Source organism: Mirounga angustirostris, unplaced genomic scaffold (assembly GCF_029215605.1).
Source record: "Mirounga angustirostris isolate CCGP_5_RB_7025 unplaced genomic scaffold, mMirAng1.0.hap1 SCAF_1, whole genome shotgun sequence".
Lineage (NCBI taxonomy): Eukaryota > Metazoa > Chordata > Mammalia > Carnivora > Phocidae > Mirounga > Mirounga angustirostris.
The window spans coordinates 82610310-82635748 of NW_026991709.1; the positions used below are offsets into that span (position 1 = coordinate 82610310).

The 25439-nt window shown below is 34.4% G+C and overlaps 1 protein-coding gene across 2 annotated transcripts in view; it reads right to left on the minus strand.

Annotated features, from left to right (window-relative positions):
• The window catches only part of ATP11B (ATPase phospholipid transporting 11B (putative)), a 121371-nt gene that overhangs the window by 79131 nt on the left and 16801 nt on the right, over positions 1-25439 (minus strand). For both annotated transcript variants that reach the window (XM_064584827.1, XM_064584833.1), the window contains exons 2-7: positions 16633-16749; positions 10624-10713; positions 8911-8991; positions 3730-3837; positions 3410-3538; positions 2473-2576 (exon numbers count right to left, since the gene is read on the minus strand). In XM_064584827.1, the coding sequence (XP_064440897.1) occupies positions 2473-2576; positions 3410-3538; positions 3730-3837; positions 8911-8991; positions 10624-10713; positions 16633-16749 (629 nt within the window). The remainder of the gene's footprint in view (positions 1-2472; positions 2577-3409; positions 3539-3729; positions 3838-8910; positions 8992-10623; positions 10714-16632; positions 16750-25439) is intronic.

Here is a 25439-nt window from a genome sequence, read left to right on the forward strand (position 1 = left end):
TTTCATGTCAATCACTTCCCTAAGCAAAGAAATAAGCATTCCTTCCAAATGTCCCTATTATCCCCCCCGTTTCCAGGTCACAGATGCTTATAGACTTCGGCTTCATTGTTTCTTGCTAATCTCCTACTTCTACTTCCTTCAGCTCCCCGTATCAGGGAGCAGCACTGAGGTTTTTTTATTATCTCCACATAATGGAATTTTATGTAGTCCTGATTCCAGCCTCAACTTTGGATTTAGATTCAAAGAACCAATTCAGCTGCTATTTCCCTCGATAACTTATGGAGATGATGTGTGATCAGTCTTTTGATTTCCCTGAGCTAAATTCCAAAAAGAGACCTATTTGCCTTCATTTCATCTGTCCTGTTATCCTTGATTCTAAGGTACTCCTATCTATTTATGCTGGTTCCATACTGGATTAACTCATCTTGCACTTTCCCTAGCCATTTCTCCAAACCCACACTTTAATTTGATTCAAAATGGAAATTGTTTCATTATTCCCTTTTCTGATTATAAAGACTACCTACACTGAAACACACACATTTTATAAAATGATCTAATTTAGAGAGTTTAAAAAGACATCAAGAGGGAAATAAGAATCACCGGTAATCCCACTACTCAAATATAAACACTGTTAATATTTTGGAGTATCTTTTCCAGACTTTTTTTTCATGCATATACCTTAAAAACAAAATGGAATCATGCCATAAATACTGTTGGTAACATTTTCCCTCACTTAACATGTCCTGTCAAAAACATAGATCTACATCATTATTTTTAATGGCCACATACAGCACTGCATTTTGGGGGTTACTGCATAATATAAATAATTCACTGCTGAGGGAAGTGTAGGTTTTTTTCCACCTTATGGATAGTTTAAACAATGTAGCTTTGAACAACCTTGTGTATATATCTCTTCATATTTTCATTAAGATACATTCCTAGGAGAATTTCATTATTTCATTAGAAAAAATTCCTAGAAGTGCAGGTGCTGAATCAGAGTTCAAAAAATTAAGAGTTGTAAAAATAGAAAGAACCAAAGGAGCAAAGGAGCCCATCCCCCTCCCAACTCACCTCTGACAACCACCAGTTTGTTCTCTGGACCTAAGAATCTGGTTTTGTTTTGTTATATTCCACATATAAGTAAAATTATATGGTAGTTGTCTTTCTCCGGCTTATTTCATTTGATATAATGCCTCTAGAGGTCCATCCATGTTGTTGTAAATGGAAAGATCTCATTCTTTTTTATGGCTGAGTGATATTCCACTGTATACATACACCACATCTTTACCTACTCATCTATCATTAGATACTTGGGTTGCTATAAATGATACTTTATCCATTCATCTATCAATAGATACTTAGGTTGCTATAAATATTTTATCTACTCATCTATCAATAGATCTTGGCTACTGTAAATAATGTCATAAGCATAGGGGTGCATATATCTTTCAAATTAGTGTTTTCATTTTCTTTAAATACCCAGGAGTGGAATTACTGGATCATACAGTATTTCTATTTTTAATTTTTTGAGGAATTTCCATACTGTTTTCCACAGTGGTTGCACCAATTTACATTCTTATCAACAGTGCACGAGGGGGTTCCCCTTCTCCTTACATCCTTGCCAACACTTGTTACGTCTTGCCTTTTTGATACCAGCCATTCTGCCTGGTTTTGATCTGCATTTCACTCATGATTAGTGATGCTGAGTATTTTTTCATGTGCCTGCTGTCCATCTGCATGTCTTCTTTGGAAAAATGTCTACTCAGGTCCTCTACTCGTTTTATTTATTTATTTTTTAAAGACTTATTTGAGAGAAAGAGTGCACTCAAATGGAGGGAGGGGGTGAGGGGGAGAGAGAATTTCAGATGATAGACACCCCCCCACCCCCAGCATGGATGGGGCTCAATCCCACAACCCATGAGATCATGACCTGAGCTGAAATCAGGAGTCAGATGCCACCTAGGCACCCCTCTTCTACCTGTTTTTTAATTGAAAAAAAATTTTTTTGGTGTTGAGATGAATTAAGTTTTTTATATATTTGGATATTAACCACTTATCAGGTATATCATTTGCAAATATCTTCTCCCATTCACTAGGCTTCCTTTTTGTTTTGTTGATGGTTTCCTTTGTTGTGCAAAAGCTCTTTACTTTGGTGTAGCCTCAACAGTTTATTTTTGCTTTTGTTTCCCTTGCCTGAGGAGACATATCTATAAATACGTTGATAGAGGTGATGTCCACGAGATTACTGCTTATGTTTTCTTTTAGGAGTTTTATGGTCTCAGGTCTCACATTTAGGTCTTTAATCCATTTGTGTGTGGTGTAAAGAGTGGTCCCGTCCTAAACTTATACTTTGCTCATGGCAATAAAAATTAGTCCAATGTTTTTGTAAAGGCCATAGATTAATTTTAACCCAACAATTCTACTTTTGCAGCTCTGTCTTTTCTTAGGAAATAATCCACTACTATACCATACCTGTACAAGTCTGCTTCTGGTTGCTGACATTCTATCACAGCTATGAGTGTGTCCAAACTGGCAACTGTTTGTAATACTGCTGTTTCTGGAACTGCCACGTGTGTCTGGGAAAATTAAAAAAAAAAAAAAAGGATTACACTGCAGTTTCAAGAGCCAAATGGGACCTTAGGTATCATCTATTTCAAATCTCTTTTCAGATGAAATCATAGTATACTGTACTTGAGATGACTTAACTAGATAGCAGAGGAGAAAGATTACAAAATAACGAATAGCAAAAGGAGCTACAATGATTACCTGCCTAGACAGACCATTTGCATATAAAAAAAATTAAGTCTGTATTTTTTTTTTTTTTAAGATTTTATTTATTTTTTGACAGAGAGAGACACAGTAAGAGAGGGAACACAAGCAGGGGGAATGGGAGAGGGAGAAGCAGGCTTTCCGCGGAGCTGGGAGCCCAATGTGGGGCTTGATCCCAGGACCCTGGGATCATGACCTGAGCCGAAGGCAGAAGCTTAATGACTGAGCCACCCAGGTGCCCAAAATTAAGTCTGTATTAACAGTCACTATTTGCTCAAAGTCTATTATAAAGCAATTTAATAGGAAAAAATACGAATTTTCACTTTCATATTCTGAAAACTAAGAACAATTTAAAGGTGTCCCTTATCTAAAAAAGCACCAAAATATTAAAGGATAACATTTTTTCCTAAAAACACTTTCCATTTTTCTTTAACTTGATTAAACCACATGAGGCTACCCTTGAAATACATACATAGCATTACTTCTTTTAAAAAACTTATAATTTTTAAAAGCTTCAGTGATTTAAAAAATTTCTTCCTTAGCAAGTCAAACAAAGGAAAATATTACCATAACCCAAAAACATTTTGTTCACCCAGAGCAACACTTATACATATTCATGTACAAACATACATGTACAAACCTTCAGGTTAGTTTCTCCATCCAAACTAGCAGTTGTAACATGACAAGAACCATCAAGTCGATCTGACGACAGAAGCACCAAATCTGCAGGGAAAATTTCATCTTTGGCTATTCGAACAATATCACCCACCTATAAGGAATTATGGGAGAAAAGTAAATATACAGATTTTATGAGGCAGAGACTTATTTTTATTGAGTTCTAAACAGACGGCCTATCACAATATTTTAATGTAGGAAAGTAGGCTTTTAACTAAAATATAATCAGATTAGAATTTGTGATACCAAAATATAATTGATTTACATTATTTACTAAATGCATACCCGAATGTTTTTTGATCTAGTTTTTACAAGGCCACCACTTCGAACAACATAAACAGGAGCTCCATTTACTTCATTATCTGACTTATGTCGTAACCAATCTTCATATCCCTGTAAATATCAAAAGAACAAAAAAAATACCCTTTTTAATGTAATTAGAAGATACTTTTATTGCATGAGAAAAAGAAACATAAACACTTCCTCAAAACATTTATTTCATTTAACAGAATTATATTAGGCTAGTTTGATGCACACAACTCATGGTATCTGACATTCATTCCTCCTAGAAGCACTCTTCTCTTGGTGCCCTTACACACATGTTCCTGGTTTTCATAGTACCTCTCTAGTTACTCCTCAATTTCCTTACAGGAGACTCCTTCCATGTCAGCTTTATGGGCCCCCTTTTCACCCTTCACTTTCTCACTACAAGATTTCTTCTATACCCATGTCTTCAAAAAGTCCTGAAATTTGTATCTCTAGCCCATATCTCTCTTTTGGACTCAAACTTTAATATCTAACTGCATCCTTAATATCTCTATCTTGATGTGTCATAGTAAACATTTCAAAACCAAATTGATGATATTATCCCTCCAAATCTATTGCATTTTCAATGTTCCCCATCTTGACAAATGACATCAACATCTACTGAATTGCTCTTAGCAGAAATCTGGGGAGTCATTCTTGATTCATACCTTTTCCTATGCTTATTCAATCTATAAGTTCTATTGCTTCTATGTAAAAATGATATTTTAATCATAAAATATAAATTCACAGAGCATTACTACAGACAACAGCAAAGAAAATGAACAGATTTTTAAACTGAGGTTGAGTTCTTTCATTTTCTTAAACAATAGGCCAACAGAACAAATTATATTATGTACTTAAAAAATATGGTAGGCTAAATCCATTGTCATTTAAAAAGGGGCACAGACATAAGCATTTCAGAAAGAAACCTCTGATTAAATGTTTAAGGAGTGGCAATTTTTTTAAAGTGGAAATGGCTTTCTGTGCCATTTTATTTTTTTAAAAGATCTTATTTATTTATTTGACAGAGAGAGAGGGAGAAAGAGCACAAGCAAGGGGAGAAGGGACAGAGGGAGAGGGAGAAGCAGGCTCTCTGCTGAGCAGGGAGCCTGATGTGGGGCTTGATTCCAGGACCCTGGGATCATGACCTGAGCAGAAGGCAGATGCTTAACCGACTGAGATTTACCAGGCACACCTTCTCATGCTATTTTAGAGAACATTCAAGAACTCAGGGGTGTAGCATAAATACAGATAATGGAATGATATCCAAGAGATAGCATTAAGTGATCAAATGAGGTACAGAATGTATTGTGTTCTATGCTATCATGTATGAAAATAAAAGTATGCCTGCCTATGTGAACCTTCTGCCTATATATCAGGACTAATGTACAAATATATCAGGAGAGGAAAACAGGGAACTGGGGGTTTAGGAATATAAAAAACTTTTACTATATGCTATTTTGTACTGTTTCTGTTTTTGAAAAATATGTGCATCTATTACCTAAAAATATAACACTTCAAAATATAAAGCAAATTATATTAAGGATTACTTTGAAGGTCTTTTTTTTTTTTTTTTTTCAGGGAGAAACCTTTGGGAAAGCATTCTTAAGATACTTAAATTTACTTAAATTACATTGACCTCATTTAAGATGTAGTATGTCGATTTTAGAGAAATTTAACTGACAGTCAAAACATCTTTTCTGAAACTGTCAAAAAGCACAATTCCTTTTATAGTCAGATGGCATTAATAGCTGAGCAACAATGATAAAAACATTATCTTTTAAAACACAAATTCACAAAATCTAATCTACCCTACATATTATTGCCAGATTAATGTTTCCAAAACATTGTTTTAATTCACTATCTTGTTCAAAACCCCCTCAATAACTCTCAATGCTTATAGCAAAGAATCTTCCAACCTCTTTTAGTATTAACCTACGTTTCCAGTGTTATTTTTTAATACTTCCCTCTATAGGGTCAAACATTTAGTCAGACATGTCATTCCCCAAAATAGGTCTTGGCTTTTCCTGCATTTAGCCTTTGCCTAAGTTGTTTGTTTGTCTCACCTTCTTCACCAACTGTCATTTTACCAATATTCCAAGGTTCATTTCTATTATTTATTCCACAAAACCTCCCTGATTATCCGATGAAGTGTTCCATCCTTTCTCTGAATACCTAACACCTCATTGGCTCTTACTAGTACCTTATTAAACTATAATTATTATTGTATTTGGTCTTATCTTCCCTACTTCATAGGTTTTAAGTTCACAGAAGGCAAAGACTTTGATACTTACCAGAGCACTATATCTTGCATTATACAACGAGCAAGAAGACTTAATATGTAAGTATGATTGGAAGAAGTTAAACAAAATAATAACTTCATTCAAATTAAAGTGTAAATAACTGATAATAAAGCTTTTCCTATTTTGATAAAAATACAAAGGCAGACTAAAAGGGGAGAAGACAAGGAAGGAAGATTGGAACATGGTAACTTCCACTTTTATAATTTTTCCAAAATTGTGTTCCACTAATCTACAGTGATGGATATATAAACCTGAACAGTACACACTCTGGTATGAGTGTGTTTCTTGAATGAATGAAACTTAGGAACAGTTACTGCACAAGAGAAAATTCTGAGTTCTGAAATCGTTCCTGAAAAAGGGAGAAAATCCTTATAGATCAAATGTTCTCTTTGAAAATTATGACCTTTCGTACTTCTTCTTTTGCCTTAGTTGTCAAAAAGCTCTCAAGTAAATTTAGTACTCAACTGCAATAACCATACTAACAGGTTTGAGGTATAATCTTCCCACTTCCTATCTTTAGATTTTATGTTTTACTTAACTCATTTTGGAGGAAGACAGGTTGTCAATTGTCATTATCACATTAAACTCTCTCATTTTGCAGATATAAATTCACCACTGTTTCTCAACTCAGTTAATGGCACCGCATTTCAATTAAACCCAGTCTATATTTGGCCAATACACTGGGAAACCAGGGTAAGAAGTTTTATAACATGCTGCATTGCTTTAAAATATATTCAATAGATTTATTCATTCATTTATTCATCTATCAAACAAATGTTTATTGAAGGCCCAATATGTGCATGACTTTGTTCTGGTCACTGGAAATAATCTGGTATATAAAACGAAGTCTCCGCACTCATAGAGCTAAACATTCAAATGAAGGTAAGAGATAAACTAATAAACATTTATTCAACAGAACAACAGGTAGTGACAAATGATATGAAGAAAAAAGACCAGATCAGGAAATGAGAGAGTAACATGGTGGTCAGGAAAAGCCTAAGATATCCATGTGGAAATGTTGCACAAACATTTGTATATATGTGTCTGGAGTTCAGGGAATAGTTTTAGAATACACATTGATTTGAGAACCATCAACATATAAATGGTACTATAAACCACTAGACTAAATGAAATCACCTAAGAAGTAAAGTATATATAGAAAAGAGGTCCAAGGGACAAATATGTTACTTCGATGAAATAAATGACATCTACAAAACCAAGTTAAATATGTAACTGTATGAAGTGATTTGGATGCTTTTAAGCCTCCAATAAAGCAGTAAAAGGAAATCAAACTTAGTGAAAGCAGTAGCATGGTATTCTGACACACTAGATTTATAATGTAACTGTTAATCCATCGATTCCTCTTATCCTTCTATGTAAGTAATAAAGAATATACTACACCCCAGAATTAAAGAATGTTTGTCAATTTTATTTCCATGTCAATTTCTTTTTAAATTTTTTAATTAACATATAATGTATTATTTGTTTCAGGGGAACAGGTCTGTGATTCATCAGTCTTACACAATTCACAGCACTCACCAAAGCACATACCCTCCCCAATGTCCATCACCCAGCCACCCCACCCCTCCCACTCCACCACTCCAGCAACCCTCAGTTTGTTTCCTGAGATTAAGAGTGTCTTACGGTTTGTCTCCCTCTCTGGTTTTGTCTTGTTTCATTTTTCCCTCCCTTCCCCTATGATCCTCTGTCTTGTTTCTCAAATTCCTCATATCAGTGAGATCATATGATAATTGTCTTTCTCTGATTGACTTATTTTGCTTAGCATAATACCCTCTAGTTCCATCCACGTCATTGCAAATGGCAAGATGACCTCTTTTTTGATGGTTGCTTAATATTCCATTGTGTGTGTGTGTATGTGTATGCACCCCAATTGTCAATGACAACTGACACACAGCTGCTCAGAATCTCATTTTACATTGCACACACACACACACATATACATATACCACATCTTCTTTATCCATTCATCTGTTGATGGACATCTAAGCTTTTTCCATAGTTTGGCTATCATGGATATTGCTGCTCTAAACATTGGGGTGCACGTGCCCCTTCGGATCATTACATTTGTATCCTTGGGGTAAATACCCAGTAGTGAAATTGTCCATGTCAATTTAAATCTTATCCCTAAATCTTATAAAATGGAAATTTATCATATTTACAATTATAATTCAATTAACTCCCTTTCAGGTGGAAGTGTCATCTATTTAACTGGGCCCCTGACAAGATTTTTGAGAAGTGATAGCTATTTAGACATGACATTTCTATGAATTTCTTTATTTCTTACTCAGCATGTGTATCTAATAATCTTGCTTTTCTATACCTATATTTTAATATCAATTCAAGATTTGGTTGAAGCTATTTCCCCTAGGGTATTACTTTATATAAAAATGAACATCACCAGGGAAAGTTGTAGAAAGTAGGAAAACACTATACAATTTTTATTCAAAATGGTCATGCCAAAAGTACACGCTTCACTCCCTAGAAATATATCCCTTTTGAATTGTACTTCCTTTAAATATTGCCAAACCTACAAAGATGATTATAATAATTAATCTGTTTCATATATAAATTGGTTTGTACATATAAAATGCTTGTTTTGGGATGCTTCCGAGGTGTGTCAAGGGAACGACATATTTTAACAATGGTAATCATTCCATGAGTCCCTAGTACCTGAAATATAAAAGTGGCTTAACTCAGTTTAACTTTACCATATGCAATATCAAATTTGTTGCTTTCCTATGGAAATTATTTTCACAACAATAAATGTTAGTTTGAAGTGGAAATATTTAGCAACTTCTAAATGATTTCGGGGGGGGAATAAAAAGTATTTTCATACCTGCTTTATGGCGGTTACTGTTATCACAAAGAATAATGGAAGTCCACTGGTAATTGGACTGGTAGGTGTATCAATCATAAGCTAGATTTACAACAACAAAAAAAGAATACAGAATATTAATATTTTTATATTGTATACATCACACTATTAACATCTAAAATCTCATACTTATTGGGAATTCTAAGAACACTATATAAAATGTGTACCATGGTCCAGAGTAAAAAATAGGACAGAGATATGCACACAGTTTAGTTCACAGTTTCACCAAGTTTAGATTATTATATGAAGTTGGTAGAGTATCTAAATCTACTGCATACCCACAGATATTGCTAGAATGGACTCAGTCACCTCTTCCTTTTTAACAGAGTACTTAAGGTCTTTCTCCTCAGTATTTGCCTAGAAGCAGAGCTACAGCTGCTCAGAATCTCATTTTACATTTCTTTGCCCATCCTGGTAAATGCTGAAAAGTCTGTCAGCAATTTTTACGCTGGAATTCAGAATAGATTCACCACTTAAGAAGAGAGAACAAGGAATGGGACTAGGAAAAGGACTTTTTTTTTTCTACAGTGATTTTGTCACATCTACAGAGCCAGAGGGGTAGAGCTCAGAAAATGATGCCGTAATTATGATCTAAATCAAACAACTGAGGTTTCAATAAATTGCTGGAGAAGTAATTTTTGCAGTAATTATGTTTGGTTAGTTAAAAAATGGATCTAATGGTTTATTAATGTTCCTTTACCCTGAATAGGCCAATTATATTTGTTCTATTCCACAGACAAGCTGAATTCCTGATCTTAGCTAGTAATTTCACAAATGCATGTGTTAATGTGGACACGGTTAATATAAATTCTCACTTTTCAAAAAAAACCAAGCTGATGTTCTACTAACAGAAAATCAGAAGTTCCTTCTCTGTTCATGAAGGAAAGCAAATTTTTAAAAAAGTAAATGTTTCCTCAAGCTTTAATCACTTGACAATTTTTTTTTTCTGAAATTCCAGGTTCTATGAGAGAAAAGTTCAGTTTATACAAAAATTCAATGCCACACTGAAAGAGATTGCTAATGTTATCATCAGAAAAGAATAACCCCTTTAAAAGAAAATGGCAATCACTATTTTTAAATTTTGACTTACACTCAAGTTTTATAAGCTGTTACTCTTGACACTTTGATATTAGAGAAAAAAGGAACAATATGAAAATTAAGAAACTGTAAAAGAGTTTATAATGAATACAGATTTAAGAAAATGGTCCCCAGAATAAAAATCTGTACTCATGGGGATATTTAAAAATTAAAATTAAAAAAAAATCTTAAAATAAAACTAAAATTTAAACTGAAAACAAAGGGAAAGCCAAAAAAAGATTTTCATGGACAAAGATGATTCCGTAAGCAGAAATGTGCCAAAAACATGTGCTATATATTAAAAGCCAAAATATTTATGTTCTGAGGCAGAGCAACTGAAATGTAAAATTGGCTTTGATTATGGTTATCAACACCACAGCGTATCAGTGATGAAACAAAATAAAATTAATCTTAAAATTCATAGGCTATTTTTTAGAAATCTGCATGTGGTTTAAATCATGATATTCCCTGATTACAATGGGGAAGCTCTGCAGAAAAGAAAAAAGGATCCCATAGTCAAATAATTTAGAATGCAATGCAACTTTTCCCTGAAGATATAATTTTAGAAATCATTCTATATTGAGTGATAAAGCTTACCTGAACCAAAAATATAATAAGAAAATAAAAGTTTGCCACTCTTCTGAATTGTTCAAATAAATTTTTTGGAACAAAATTCCACACAGTATACTAAAAAAAAGAGAGAGATGGAGAAGTTAATATTTAAAATAATATACACTATATCAATGTAATAATAAGAAAAGTAAAATCAGATTTACTAAGTCCTTACACAAATGATGTAAATCTTGATGCTACTAAAACTATCTGGCTTTTAAGAGTTTCAGAACTTTTATTCTATACTTTTTTCTTTCTTATACTATTTATTGGCAATTTTAGTGTAATTTAAAAAGATGAGATAAACTGGAACCTACCAATTTTGCTATTAAATTCTTGATTTTTTAGGAGTTGGAGATGACAGATCTAAAACAACATTTAATAATTTATTTTGGCCTCTGGTTACACAAAATTGAACTAATGTTAAAAATAAATAAGAGCTGGGACGCCTGGGTGGCTCAGTTGGTTAAGCGACTGCCTTCGGCTCAGGTCATGATCCTGGAGTCCCGGGATCGAGTCCCGCGTCGGGTTCCCTGCTCAGCAGGGAGTCTGCTTCTCCCTCTGACCCTCCTCCCTCTCATGCTCTATCTCATTCTCTCTCTCAAATAAATAAATAAAAAGAAAAAAAAAATCTAAAAAAAAAAAAATAAATAAATAAGAGCTGATAAAAATGCTGACACTAGATACAATTTATTTTCTATTTTATGTAGCTCAATGTCAGAAATAAAGGAAATGGTATAATTATTTGATTATTTTTTGTTAAGTACAGAATATGGAAAAATAACCTAGAATGTGAAAAAGATTAAAAATACTTTACATAAGTGATCACTAGTATAACCACCAAGAATATCTCATAAAGGCATAAAAATCTGACACAATGTCAATTTTTAAAGTAAGACAGTCACTTAAATGACCTTGGATTAATCTCTCTGCACCCCACTTCGTGCCTCTATAACATGAGGAAAATGATAACCATAGTATATAGGGTTGTTATAAGGTTTACATGAGCTAATATATCTATGAAGCACTTAGGACAGAAACTGGCTCATATTAACCTCTATGTGTTTGTTGTTATATTACTAATAAGCATATAAGCCTATAATGCAATATTATAGGGGTAGGGTAAAACAGTACAAATTCTACTTGTGTCACTAACTGCTCACAACACTTCATATATGAAACAGGAAAACACTTTGTAGTATTGTTACTTTATCCTATATACATTCTCTCAGTAGCATGTAAGATTCTTGAGGCTAGGGACATTGTTTTATTTACTGCTCTATCTCCAGCACTTACCACTACTACTAGCCAATGAGCCATGTGAGAAAAAATTTCAGAGTGGGGCAGACAGAGGGCCTTCTGAAAAGTTTTCTTCTTCTTAAGTAAAGACACTGGAAGGGGATATTCTTTCTTCCAGCCTTTGTACATTGTTGAATGAGTCTGTGATGCTTAGAGCTGCTGCAGCCATCCTGCCACCATGAGGAATTAATCATGAGGACCATCCCCACATGCTGGGGAAAGCAAAGCAGAAAGGCCGAAAAGACACAGAACCCCAATGACCATTGAGCCATTCAATTAACCATCCCTGGAACTCTCTCTCCTCTGGACATCTTGTTATGTGAAATAATAAATTTCCTTCTTATTTAAAAAAAAAAAAAAACAAACTTTAGCAGAACAGATGAATACACACACACACACACACACATACATAAGGTTGAAATGAATTTTTTTTCAGATAACTATCCTATGTCAGGCAATGAAGCCTTAACGGTTATTGATGATTTTGAGATTTGTAAGGAGGCAGTTTTCCTACTTTTCTCTGGTGCAATTTAAGATGGTTCTAATTTCTGAATTTTCTTATTTGAAAAATTCACTTCATCAGTTGTTTGAGACCTGAAATGTCCTTTCCCATATGAATAATTTTATAAATAGAGTTAGGTTCCCAGAAGAGCCCACAAAAGCCTGTTTGACCCAAGGATATATAAGCAGTACAATACCAACAACATTTCTCTCAGGTGAAATTATATTTTCAGTTCTACTAAAATATCTGAAACATATTTTCCTATGGTAGTGGTACCACCAGTGGCTCCAGAATCTGGGAGTGGGGATTATGTTCAGGGTTCTAGAGAGAAGAGATGTAGGTAGATGCTTTCTATTCACTGCTCAATGTGAACATATAAGATGGTAACTTTGGGTCATATCATCTCCAGCTGATCTTAACTGGAGTAAAAAGACAGTTGTCCCTATAGAGGTCAGAGTATTCCAAGTAACACCCTTAGTCACCAAATCAAATATATAAAATTTCATAGGAATCAAGTTGGCAACGTCCTAAGTTTACATCAATCTATTTAAATCATAACAGTGACAATATATTTTGTCTTCCAGAATCTCAAAAAGAACAAGTACAAAAATTGGAAGTACGGTAATTGATCTCAGGATATTTTCTTTGGCTAGTTCAATAACACATGGAAAAACTCAGAATAAATAATAATTTCTTATGAAAACTAGCTTACAAATATTAGGAATTGTTGTTTCCAGGTTTTCTAAAATACAAATATATTAATAGACTGAATGAGGCTAAATTCTGTGCTTATCCTATCATATGTAGTGGAGGAACTATAGAATATTAAACAATATAAAAATATTATAAGAAAAATAATGATTTATTACACTTTAAATTTTAGTTATTATGTAATAATGGTCAATAAAAATAAATTAGTATAACTTCTTTAGAGCTATATATATGACTACACAATTGACCTTTTTTCTCAAATTCTGACATTAGTAAGAAAAACAAAACATAGTTATGAAATTAAATCTTTTCCAAAGAAGTTAAAATTTAAGGTAAGGTAGTTACTATGGTAAATTAAACAGAGATATCATGTACCTACAATGTGCAAGACACTTGCACTAGGAGAGAAACCAAGAATTTTTTTTTCGTTTCGTTTTTTTTTCTTTTTAAAGATTTTATTTATTTATTTGACAGAGACAGTGAGAGCAGGAACACAAGCAGGGGGAGTGGGAGAGGGAGAAGCAGGCTTCCCGCCGAGCAGGGAGTCCGATGTGGGGCTCGATCCCAGGACTCTGGGATCATGACCTGAGCCGAAGGCAGACGCTTAATGACCGAGCCACGCAGACGCCCAAGAAGTTTTAATATTAGAGGAAATTAAGAACAAAATATCAATAGCTATATTCAAAGATTAAGTGATGGAATATATAGAGAATTAAAATGAAAAGCAGTCAGTGAGAGAAAAATTTAATGAAGAAGGTCATATTTGACATGGGCTTTAAAAGGTAAACATTCAATAAGCTGAAAATAGGGGCAATTATTATTATTATTTTTTTAAAGATTTTATTTATTTATTAACAGAGAGAGACACAGCAAAAGAGGGAACACCAGCAGGGGGAGTGGGGGAGGGAGAAGCAGGCTTCCCGCCGAGCAGGGAGCCCAATGCGGGGCTCGATCCCAGGACCCTGGGATCATGACCTGAGCCGAAGGCAGACGCCCAACGCCTGAGCCACCCAGGCGCAATAGGGGGCAATTAGAGGGAGACCATTTCAGGAAAAAAAGACAGCATGAACACAGGCAGAGAGGAGGAAAGTTCATCATGACTTTGTGGGATAGAAAATAATACAGTACAGAAGAGTTTAAGGGAATAATAAGGGAGTAGAAAGGTAGTTAAAAGAGAATTTAGAAAAAGCCCCATTTATGGTCAGGAAGAAATGGACACTGTCTATATAAATACCTAGATTCCTGAATCTGTGGTCAAAAACATGAATTTTATATTTCCATAAAAACATGAAATCTACAATCTCTGCAGGAACATAAAATCTACATTTAAAAAATGTGGTTATCAACATGACATCACAGCAAATCACAGTAGTAGGGAAGTTCAACACGGGCTTATGGAATAGCAGGTAATCTAGTTTGGAAGGAGTATGAGAAAGCATTAGTGGAATAATAAGGTAGTAATGAGAGAGAGAGTCCTCATATGCTAAAAAAAAAAAAGGAATGTTTATTTAAATATCTACATTTTTGAAACTGTGGTCAAAAACAATAAACCTAATACTGCTGCATTGAATACAATCATATAAAGATATTTAATCCCAAAAGTTTTCCAGGACACTCAGCTTTCAATACTGGCAGAGGACTAAAGTGGTCCTATAACTCCCAGCAGATAAGAATTACAAAAACTAGATTTTAAAAATGGATCCTGGAAAGTATCCAAAATATAGATAGAAACTGGAAGAGAGTTTAATTTTAAAAAATGTAAATGAGGGGAATATGAATTGTGAACTATGGCTTCTTACCCTACAGATACTATCCAACTCTCAAACCTATGGCAGCAAACAGTAGGGAAAAACTACACCCTTACTACAAAATATGACAGAGATTTGAGTTTAGGACTGGAAAGGTAGATAGACATTTAAGGGGAAAATACTGGTAGTGAAAGAACCATGCAAGGAAAATGACCCAAATTCAGAATGTAAATTGTCCAAACCTAGGCTGACAGCTGAACTCTGCACCAAAAACAAATGAACTGCTGATATACGCAACAACAAAGATGAATCTCAGGATTACTGTTACATCAAAAGAAGCCAAACACAGAAGACTCACACTATATGACTGAATTTATATGAAATTCAGACAAAACTATAGTTATAGAAAACAGATCAGTGGTTGCTAGTGCTAGAGGTGAAGAGGAGGAGGACTGGCTGTTAATTTTTTAGTGATGGATATATTCTATATCTTGATTTGTGATGGTCACATGTTATATATACATTTGTCAAAACTCATCAAATTGTACACTTAAAATTGGTGAATTTTAGTGTATTTAAATTAGACCCAAATTAAAAAAAAACTTAAAATTTTTAAGAAGGACTTTTTTTTTTAAAGATTCTACTTATTTTTATTATTTGAGAGAGTATGCGTGCACTACAAAGATGCTTCTGAAGGTGATCTATTAAGCAACAGCAATGATCTAAGGAGAACTTTACCCTTAGTCTCTTTAATTCACATCCTCTCTAACTGCACTGTCCAATAGGTAACCACTAGTTGCACATGGCTGACATTTAATTTAAAATAAATTAAAATTTAAAAAGTAGCTTCTTCAGTGGCATTAGCCACATTTCAAGGCCTAACTAGCTCTATATAGCTACTGGCTATCATAGCAGACAGCATAGAAAACATTTCCTCCATCATGAGAGAAAAGTCTATTGGGACAGCATGACCCTGTAATCTTCAGTTTCAAGATAAACTAAGACAACTTAAAAATGTCATAGAAAGGGGCGCCTGGGTGGCTCAGTCAGTTAAGCAGCTGCCTTCGGCTCAGGTCATGACCTCGGGGTCCTGGGATCGAGCCCTGCATCAGGCTCTCTGCTCAGCGGTGAGTCTGCTTCTCCCTCTCCCTCTCTGATCTCTCTCTTTTGCTCTCTTTCAAATAAAATCTTTCAAAAAAAAAAAGTCATAGAAAAAAAATGAAACAAGGAAGAATATGTGAGTGAAGCAGTACCTTGGTACTATTAAATGTTTACAGAAGAGTGGTAAAATTGGAAGTCAGGCTTTAATGTCATATAGAACTGAGTGCAAACTCCAATCTTGTCACTTACTAGTGCACAACCGTAGGTAAATTATTTCCCAACGCTTTAATTGAAGAAACAAATATAAAATGAGCATAACGCTTGGCAAAAGCTACCTCAAAGTTGTAAGAATTAAATGATATGAGATGTACCTAACATAGTGACTGGCACATAGTATAAATATTAGTTCCTCAGTTTAATTGCAACTAAGGATAATTTTTGGTGTGTTAGTTAACTGATATTAACAATTGGCAACTCCTTTTACTTTACAGTTCACAATTTTGGTTAAAGATAAATTTGCCACAACCATGTCCTTGAATTTTTAAGGATATAAATGTATACTAGAATATACAAATCACTTTTCAAACAAAATGGAACATATCTATAGTTTTAATATTAAGTGTTAATGCTTACCTTAGATGAAATGATCCGGTTATCTATAAATTTCTGAGGTGTGTAAAGGCCATTCTGAGGAAACCTGTTGGCTATGTAGATGGTTCTTGTGTCACTTTGATGTGGTGGGTCAAAACCCTAAGACCAAGCAAAAGAAAAATAATGATCAATAAGGTTAGTTGTTATGATTCTTTACTGTTGGTTTTATTTAACTAATCAGATTACACATATTATTACTAGACTTGCATATAGGCTCAATCTATCTAATTATTAGCAAAGTTAAACCATATATTTTTTTCTTTCTCAGGTAAACTAGTATATTATCCTCAAGTATAAATTAACAAGGTAATACACCTGGTAATGAAAAATGATCCATACTCTGTTAGAAATGCTACCATAAGGGGAAAAAAAGTCATATAGAAGATTTACAGAAGCATCTGAGGATAAGACTTCTTTCCTTCCCTTTCATTCGTGTGGGTTCCTTGCCTTGCTTCTTAATACGGATTCCTACTCAGTGATGTGGAAATCCTGTGTAGTGATGGCCTAGCCAGCACCTATCACATCTGATGACAAAGGTTTATTATTTTATTTCTTCCACACCCAGATCAACTTGGTTTCAAAGAGCTTTGATCCCACAGGCCTCACAATGCACTGGGTAGGGTCTTGCCCAGATTCATTCCACATAATCATCTCTTTGTGCTAGTTATATTATCAATCAAATCCCTGAAATATGGATATATAATTCTGGCCTGAAAATTAGGAAACCATCTCTCAAGGTACATTTAGTAATGATCTCCAATGTAAAAGTTTTCACTGGAACAAGAATACTGACACTTTATTCCCACAGTATTTTACTATTTTCCTAGGTGACAAGTGAATCTTCAATAATCCTTTGGCAGATCTTAGGGATCCTTTGACAGGCTGAAAGCAACGACCAAAAGCAAGGCCTTTTTGGGGGGTTCTATCTGGCAATGATTTGAAATTTCTCAGATTTTCATTTTTTTCATGGTGGTCAATGGCTATTTACTACTGCTACTAAATTACTAAAAAGTTAACTAAAGTTGGTATTCTGGATCCACGTGTAGATATTAAGGACTCTAATTTAGTAATCTACTAAGTGATGTGGCTGCCATTCAACGCTTAGCATCCCTGTAAAATTTCCATTAAGCACATACATACACAGACAGTGGAAATTCCCATATTACCTAGAGGTCTATTTTTGTTTAGTACATCAGAATATCAACAGTGCTATCTATAGGTTTCAACTTCTGTTATTCTTAGTTTAAAAAAATTTATTCTGTGATCTTAGAAATAGCTAGTACAAGACTGTGAAAATTAAATGCATGTGTATGCTCCATAAAAAAACCATGAAGTTTCATTTTATTTGTTCATGCTATTTATAGTGATGACCACATTTTGTGGATGTGAATGTGCCATTATGTGTCTGATTTCAAAATCAGTTTCTTCAAAGATAAAATGTGGCATGCATATTTATCTTCCTCATAAATTTTCCTTTAAACATTTCATAATTGTTCCCTATAATAACTCATGGGAAAAAGGCAGGTCTCAAAACTGGAGTTGGAACTCATTGCTCTATCTAGAATATTGCAATCATCTTATAGATATATGCCATTATCCATTCAACAAATATTTATTGAGTTTAAGTACCATGTGAATCCATGTGGGATTCTGTGATTTGTTAATTACTCAAGCAAATCACAATATGCTCCAACTCAATAAATAAAAATGAATGAACAAAGAGTTTACATGCTACTGCTATAATCTGTGGCTGTATTTCTCAAAGGAGGTTCAGATGAAGTTTTCCAGTAAAGTTCATAAAGTTACAAGAGGGACAGACACACAGGTAACTGGAACATTAGACCGCATGAGGCATATTTATTCCACATCCACTCTGTAACCATGTAAAAATAATAGTAAGTTACATACCATGTATGTAAGCTTTTGGGATAAATTAAATTAAAAAAAGTAAATTTGTGGTTCTGAAAGAATATATAAATCTTTTTTTTTTTTTAAGACAGCGAGCAAGTGCATGTGCATGGGTGTTCACGTGAGGGTGGCACAGAGGGAGAGGGAGAAAGAATCTTAAGCAGGCTCCCATGCTCTGTGTGGAGCCTGATGCAAGGCTCGATCTCACGACCCTGAGATCATGACCTGAAATGAAATTGATAGTCAGATGACTACTGACTGAGCCACCCAGGTGCTCAAGAATATATAAATCTTTAAGAAGATGTCAAGACAAGTGAGACTGAGAACCACTGATGAATTTTATTTTTCGCTAAATTCCACCATGACTGGAATGTATTACTATGTACATCTAAAGTGACGAAACAAAAAGCCAAAGACTCCCCCAAATTACATGTTATTTATATATTGCAACACCTCATTCATGACTTTCTAGGAAGCAAATACTCATCCTTCTCCATTCATCTCTACTGGCTGTACCAGTAATCACATACTAAAGTTTGAAACTCCTTAGATTTCTACAATTATTTCAAGGGGATATACTGAAATGTTTTAAAAATAAAATCAATTTTAAATTAAAATGAATTTTAAATGCAGAATCACTATATTCCAAAATATCGTAATTTAACATAATTCCAAAAGGAGAATGATGAGTTTTTCCTTATTCTATAACATCCACTTATACATTTTCAGTTTTTTCAGTTGTAATTAATACACATCTCAATCATTTTATAATCAATGGTATGTCTATAGGTGTGGGTATTTTTTTTCCCCCACACAAAATAGTTAAATTTTATATTTATGACAGTATAAATTTTATATTTGGGACAACTAGATATCCCTTACGGAAAAACCCTCTAACTTTAGTTCATTAGCATCACCTTCTCTGCAACAAATTAAGTCAGCCACAAGCAATAAAAATAAAAGAATAAAATTGTCCAAAAATTTAAAAAATTACTTAGAGCAGGATCCATAAATGGGCTTCAGGTCTGTGAATCTCTGAAACTGTATGCAAATTTGCATAACGTGCATTTTTCTGATGAGAGTGAGCACAGGTTTCATTGGTTTTTCATGATGTAAAGAAGCTTAAAACCACTTACCTACTTTACTTGCTTTATAGTCAGTACTCCATCTCAATATTGCAGATTTTAAAAGAGAATCTATGTTTCAATAACACCTCTACTCTTTTTAAAAGTAGGCTAAACGAACACTGTATCAAAAGTAACTGTACAGCTATACTGTTAGTGTGAGGTTCAAGTATTCCATGCTTTTCTAGCAAGGATTAACTGCAAGTCATGGCACTGAGAAAGAAATACAGTCTGAACTTCCTAATCACTAGGTCAAGGCTACATGCCAGGGTTGGCACACATTACATTTTCTGTTGTCATCTCAGACTACCCATTCACACCTTTAACTCCTTGGTGCTAGCCTGCTTCGTTCTCCTCTGATTTCATCTTGCCTTGGGCAAAGAAACCAGGATAGATTAATGCTATTCTAGTCACCCTGATTCTATTTTAATTCCTGCTAAAAAGTAGCATCTATGCTTTGGAAGCACACAAATTTAAACTATTTAAAAATAAAAAACTCTCATATTCTATGAAAGTATGAAATTCAAAACCTCTTTTCAGTCTGAATTTGTGAGCATATGTTAAAGTCACAGGTATGAAAAAAAAAGTGAGTAAGGTAGCAAAAATCTCAGGATGGCTTCTTGGGGAAGAACTGACAACAAACAGGATTGGTTTGAAAAGAGACTCCTTTTGTAACCACAAACTGATGAGACCTAGGGAAACCAAACTAGTAAACAGCTTTGTAATTTTTAGAAGTTAGTCTTTGGCACACAGCAGTACCTAGAAATGAATCATAACATTTTACATTTTCATACCAACTATACCAGCCTCTCCATAATCTTAAAAGCTCAAAGATTTTATGAAAAATACAAACATTACAAATAAAAGCACTAACAAGAGACTAAAACCATAGTCCTATAATTAAAATTGTTACACTTCTTTAACATAACTAAGAAAACATCATCTTCAGGGTTCACAGTGATCAAAGTAAATTTGTGCTTCTTATTCTTATGTGATTTATTTACTCTAAAATATAAAGAAAAAAGCTTCAAAACAAACCACACACCAAAAAACCCACCAAAACTCCAAAAACAAAAAAAGAATCTTCAGAGTCAAAACTTCAATACCACTTTTATTAAAATATATGAACAAAAGCTTTATGTCACATACTTTATTATATGACAGAAAGTAATTTTTGTTGGCTATATGCTACAATGTACAAAGGCACATGAAAATGGCCTAGCAAAAATGTAATGATACTGGGAAAGAATGATTTAGTGTATTTTACCAAATCTATAAACTTAATTGTGAATTACTGTTTACTGGACATAGACTTTAAATAAAATACACCTATATGAAGGTACGGTAACAGCAAGATAATTTTACACTGTTAACAGAAAGGAAGGCGACAGAGAGTAACTTAAAATGCCCATGATATAAACAAACACAATAATTAAACATTTTTATTTCATGTTATATAATTTTCATTTTAGGACTTAAGGTTGTTTGCCATCTATCAAACCAGTCTGGGCTTCTAGGAACTTCGGCTTACTGCAATGGTGGGTTAGGACTGGCTTTCTAACTATATGATAAAAATTTAGAGTGATCTTTGACTCAAAGTCTTAAATCATCTGTCAATGCTTTACTACAGGAAGCTCATCTCTGATGGGTTATATTACTTCCCAAACTTGATTTCCTATACACCTCCAGCAAAAGCCTCTTCATCCTACAAGTTTCAGCTTAAGAGTTTCCTTCTCAGTGGAGTTTTACCTGACACTCCTTTTTCCCCAGAAAAAAAGGAAGGCACCTGTTATTTATTATGCTCACCAAACCTTTTGCACACTTTCATTATGGATTTTATTAAACGGAATAGTAATTGCTTGTCTGTATATCCATCTCCCCCTCCAGACTGAAGATTCTTAAAGGCAGCATGTACCAATTAATTACTTAATGAATATTTACTGAATGGGCTAAATTCTCTAGTTTTGAGGTTCCAGGTTTAGTTTTTAAATATCTTTAACAACTTTTCTACCAAATTAAATTTAAATTCAGTGATATTTAAATGAAAACAGAAAAACTTTAAAAGTGATTCTGCAAAGTGAAATCTACTATTACTAGTAAAAGAAAGGCTCATAAGAAGCTTTTCATTTTGCTGTTCCTAGATTTATCTTATTCTCATCAAAGCCATTTGTTAAAGCTTTACAGTTGATTGGGGTTCATTTCTGGATGTCAAAGAAACCAAATTCTATTAGGGAAATGCAAATCAAAACCACAATGAGATACCACCTACCACCCATCAGGATGGCTATTATCAGAAAAAAACCCACACCAAAACAGAAAACAATTAGTACTGGCAAGAACGTGGAGAAATTGGAGTACTTGTGCATTGCCAGCAGTAATGTAAAAGTGGTATAGCCTCAGTGGAAATATGGAAACTCTTCAAAAAAAGTAAATACAGAATAATCATATATGATCCATCAATTCCACTTGTGGGTACATACTCAAAAGACATGAAACCAGAGCCTTGAACAGATATTTGTATACCCATGTTCAAGGCAGTATTATTCACAATATCCAAAAGGTGGAAGCAACACAAGTGTTCATCAACAGATGAATGGATAAACAACATATGGCACATATACACAATGAGCTATTATTCAGCCTTAAAAAAGGAAATTCTGACACATGCTACAGCATGGATATACCTGAAAGACATTATGCTAAGTGAAATAAGCCTGTCACAAAAGAAAAATACTGTATGATTCCTCTTTTTTAAAAGATTTATTTATTTGAGAGAGCGTGCGCGCATATCCACACACGAGCAGGGGGAGGGACAAAGGGAGAGGAAGAGAGAGAATCTCCGGCAGACTCCCTGTTTAATAGGGAGCCCAACATAGGGCTCGATCCCACAACCCTGGGATCATGACCTGAGCCGAAACCAAGAGTCACTTAACCGACTGAGCCACCCAGGTGCCCCCGTATGATTCCTCTTATACAAGAAATAGCCAAATTCAGTCAGCCAGCTGTTTAGTGAATGGGAGCATAGGGAGTTTGTGTTTAAAGGTTACAGAGTTTCAGTTTGGGAAGATAAAAAAGTTCAGGACATGGATGGTGGTGATGGCTGCACAACAATGTGAATGTACTTAATGCTACAGAACTGTAGACTTAAAAATGGTTAAAATGATAAATTTTATATAGATATTTATATAGATATAGATATTTTATAAATATCTATTACCACAATTAAAATATCAATTAAAAAAATCAATTTCATCCATTTGAAATTTTCTGATGGATTAGAAGAGTCCTATTTGGTCATAATTCAACCATTATAATAATGAATGTCTTTTGTTTGTTAGACTGGTGATTTCCATGTATGGCAACAGAGACTTTTATAATAAAAATAAATGTGTGAGGCTGTTTAAGTTTAGATCAAATTTAAAAATCATAGACTAAAAACCCTAAATTTGATTTTTTTGTTGCTGTTCTGCCTATCAGGTTGGACACTGACTAGACAAGAAGTGAAACTGGTAAATCTTCTGTGGTATCCAAATTAGAGACAGATGGGTAAAAAGAAATTTCTTTTTTTTTTTAGTGCACACGTGTGCACGCGCACAGGAGAGAAAGAGAGCGAGAGAGCGCACACACACATGTGACCAAGGGGAAGGGCAAAGAGAGGAAAGATTCTTAAGCAGGCTCCGCATGCAGCCTGACATGGGGCTCTATCTCAATACCCTGAGATCATGACCTGAGCCGAGATCAAGAGTCCAATGCTTAACCGACTGAGCCACCCAGGTGCCCCTAAAAAGAAATTTCTACACAGGTTTCTCACATACTTCCGAGCCTTCTTCTCCCCTCACAATCATACACAGCAGTAGCAATGAAGATGGCTTATAGGTAGGTCCTCCTTAGAATATCAGAAGCAATGAGTTATAACTGAGACAGGCTGGAGAGACATGTTGTCAGTCAAAAAACAGATCTTTTACACAGTATATCCAAAGTTTAATATTTAAAAATATCAAGCACAAAGACACAACCACAAAATTCTAAACAACAACATGAAAAAGCATATTGAAGTCAAAGAACAGAGACACAGGGTGAATCCTATTTAGTTATTTAGGAAAGAACTGGCACAGCCATCCCAACTTCTAGCAACCATCACCCTCATCAGTCAGCAGCCATCAACATCCAGGCAAGACCCTTCACCAGCAAAAAGATTACGACTTGCTGAAAGCTAAGACTATTGTTAGCATTTTTTAGCAATAAAGTATTTTTAAACAGAGGTATGTACATAGCTTTTTTAGACATATACTGCTGCAAACTTAATAGAGTATAGTATAAACATGAATTTTTTTTTTTTTTAAACATGAATTTTATATGCACTAGGAAACCAAAAAATTCATTCGACTTGCTGTATTGTGATACTCCCTTTATTATGTGCGGTGCTCTGGAACTGAACCCACAACATCTCCAAGGTATGCCTGTGCACTACACTTTCACAGCAGTCTGCATTAGTGGCCATGGATTCACAATGATGATACCATTTGATTATTATGTGTACTGACATCATGACTGCACATTCACATACTGTAATAGGTATTATTTAATAAGTGTATTTCTTTATTTTTCCTTCATATAACAACTTCAGTTTTGATGTTGATTTTTTAAAGAAGTTATTAAGTAGTCAGGTTATGTATTTAAACTTTAACACAGGATAAGAAGGGATGAAGCATTTATAAAATATTTGTTAGGGTCTGATAGGGTGGAAAAGCAACTAGGTACTTGGGAGACCAAAATATAAGTTATAAGTATTCACTGTTTTGGGTCTGTAACAGAATCCCTTAAGTTAGAAGCTGCTGCTTTTACCATGAGCAGTACAGTATAGCGAGTATTCATACTAGGAAACCACAACAAGTATTTCCAAGTACAGATTTAAACAGGGTAATGTATTAGGTAAAAAATTATAAACAATAACATAAAAATATATTGAAGTTAAAGAACAGAGATGCTAAGTGAATCCTACTTAGCTATTTAGACAAGAATTGAAACAAAGAGTAGAAAACAGCAGGGTAGAAAAATGATAATTACCTTATTAATTTTATATTGCTGGGAACCTGAGAAACGTGAAGAAAATAAAACATGTCCATACAAGGTAAAACAAACAGGACCCAGCAAATCTTTTTTTTTTTTTTTTAAAGGTTTTTTATTTATTTGACAGAGAGAAAGACAGCCAGAGAGGGAACACAAGCAGGGGGAGTGGGAGAGGGAGAAGCAGGCTTCCCGCCGAGCAGGGAGCCTGATGCGGGGCTCGATCCCAGGACCCTGAGATCATTACCTGAGCCGAAGGCAGACGCTTAACGACTGAGCCACCCAGGCGCCCCCAGGACCCAGCAAATCTTAAAACTATTGTTACAAAAATTTGAAAATTAAACTTTAAGCAGAGAAATTATTATTTCGCAACACTGGTTCCAACTGACATAATTCTAAAAATTTATTTTAAAAAAAACACAAGAGTATTTTAGCTTATTTTCAGTTCTTCCAGGGAGCAAGCAGTTCATTTACCTTGCATAATGACTATTAAAATTGTACTGCTGATCTGCAATTCTTGACTTCTACATGTAATGAAAAGAATTTACTTTAGCATGCAAAGAGTATTTGAGTACTTTCTATGTGCTCTGTAGTAAGCTAAGGACCACAGGTGATAAAAATAGATGACTTGGTCCCTGCCCACTTGGAGTTGATAAAACCTTAGTGATTTGGCCTTATTTACCTCAGATA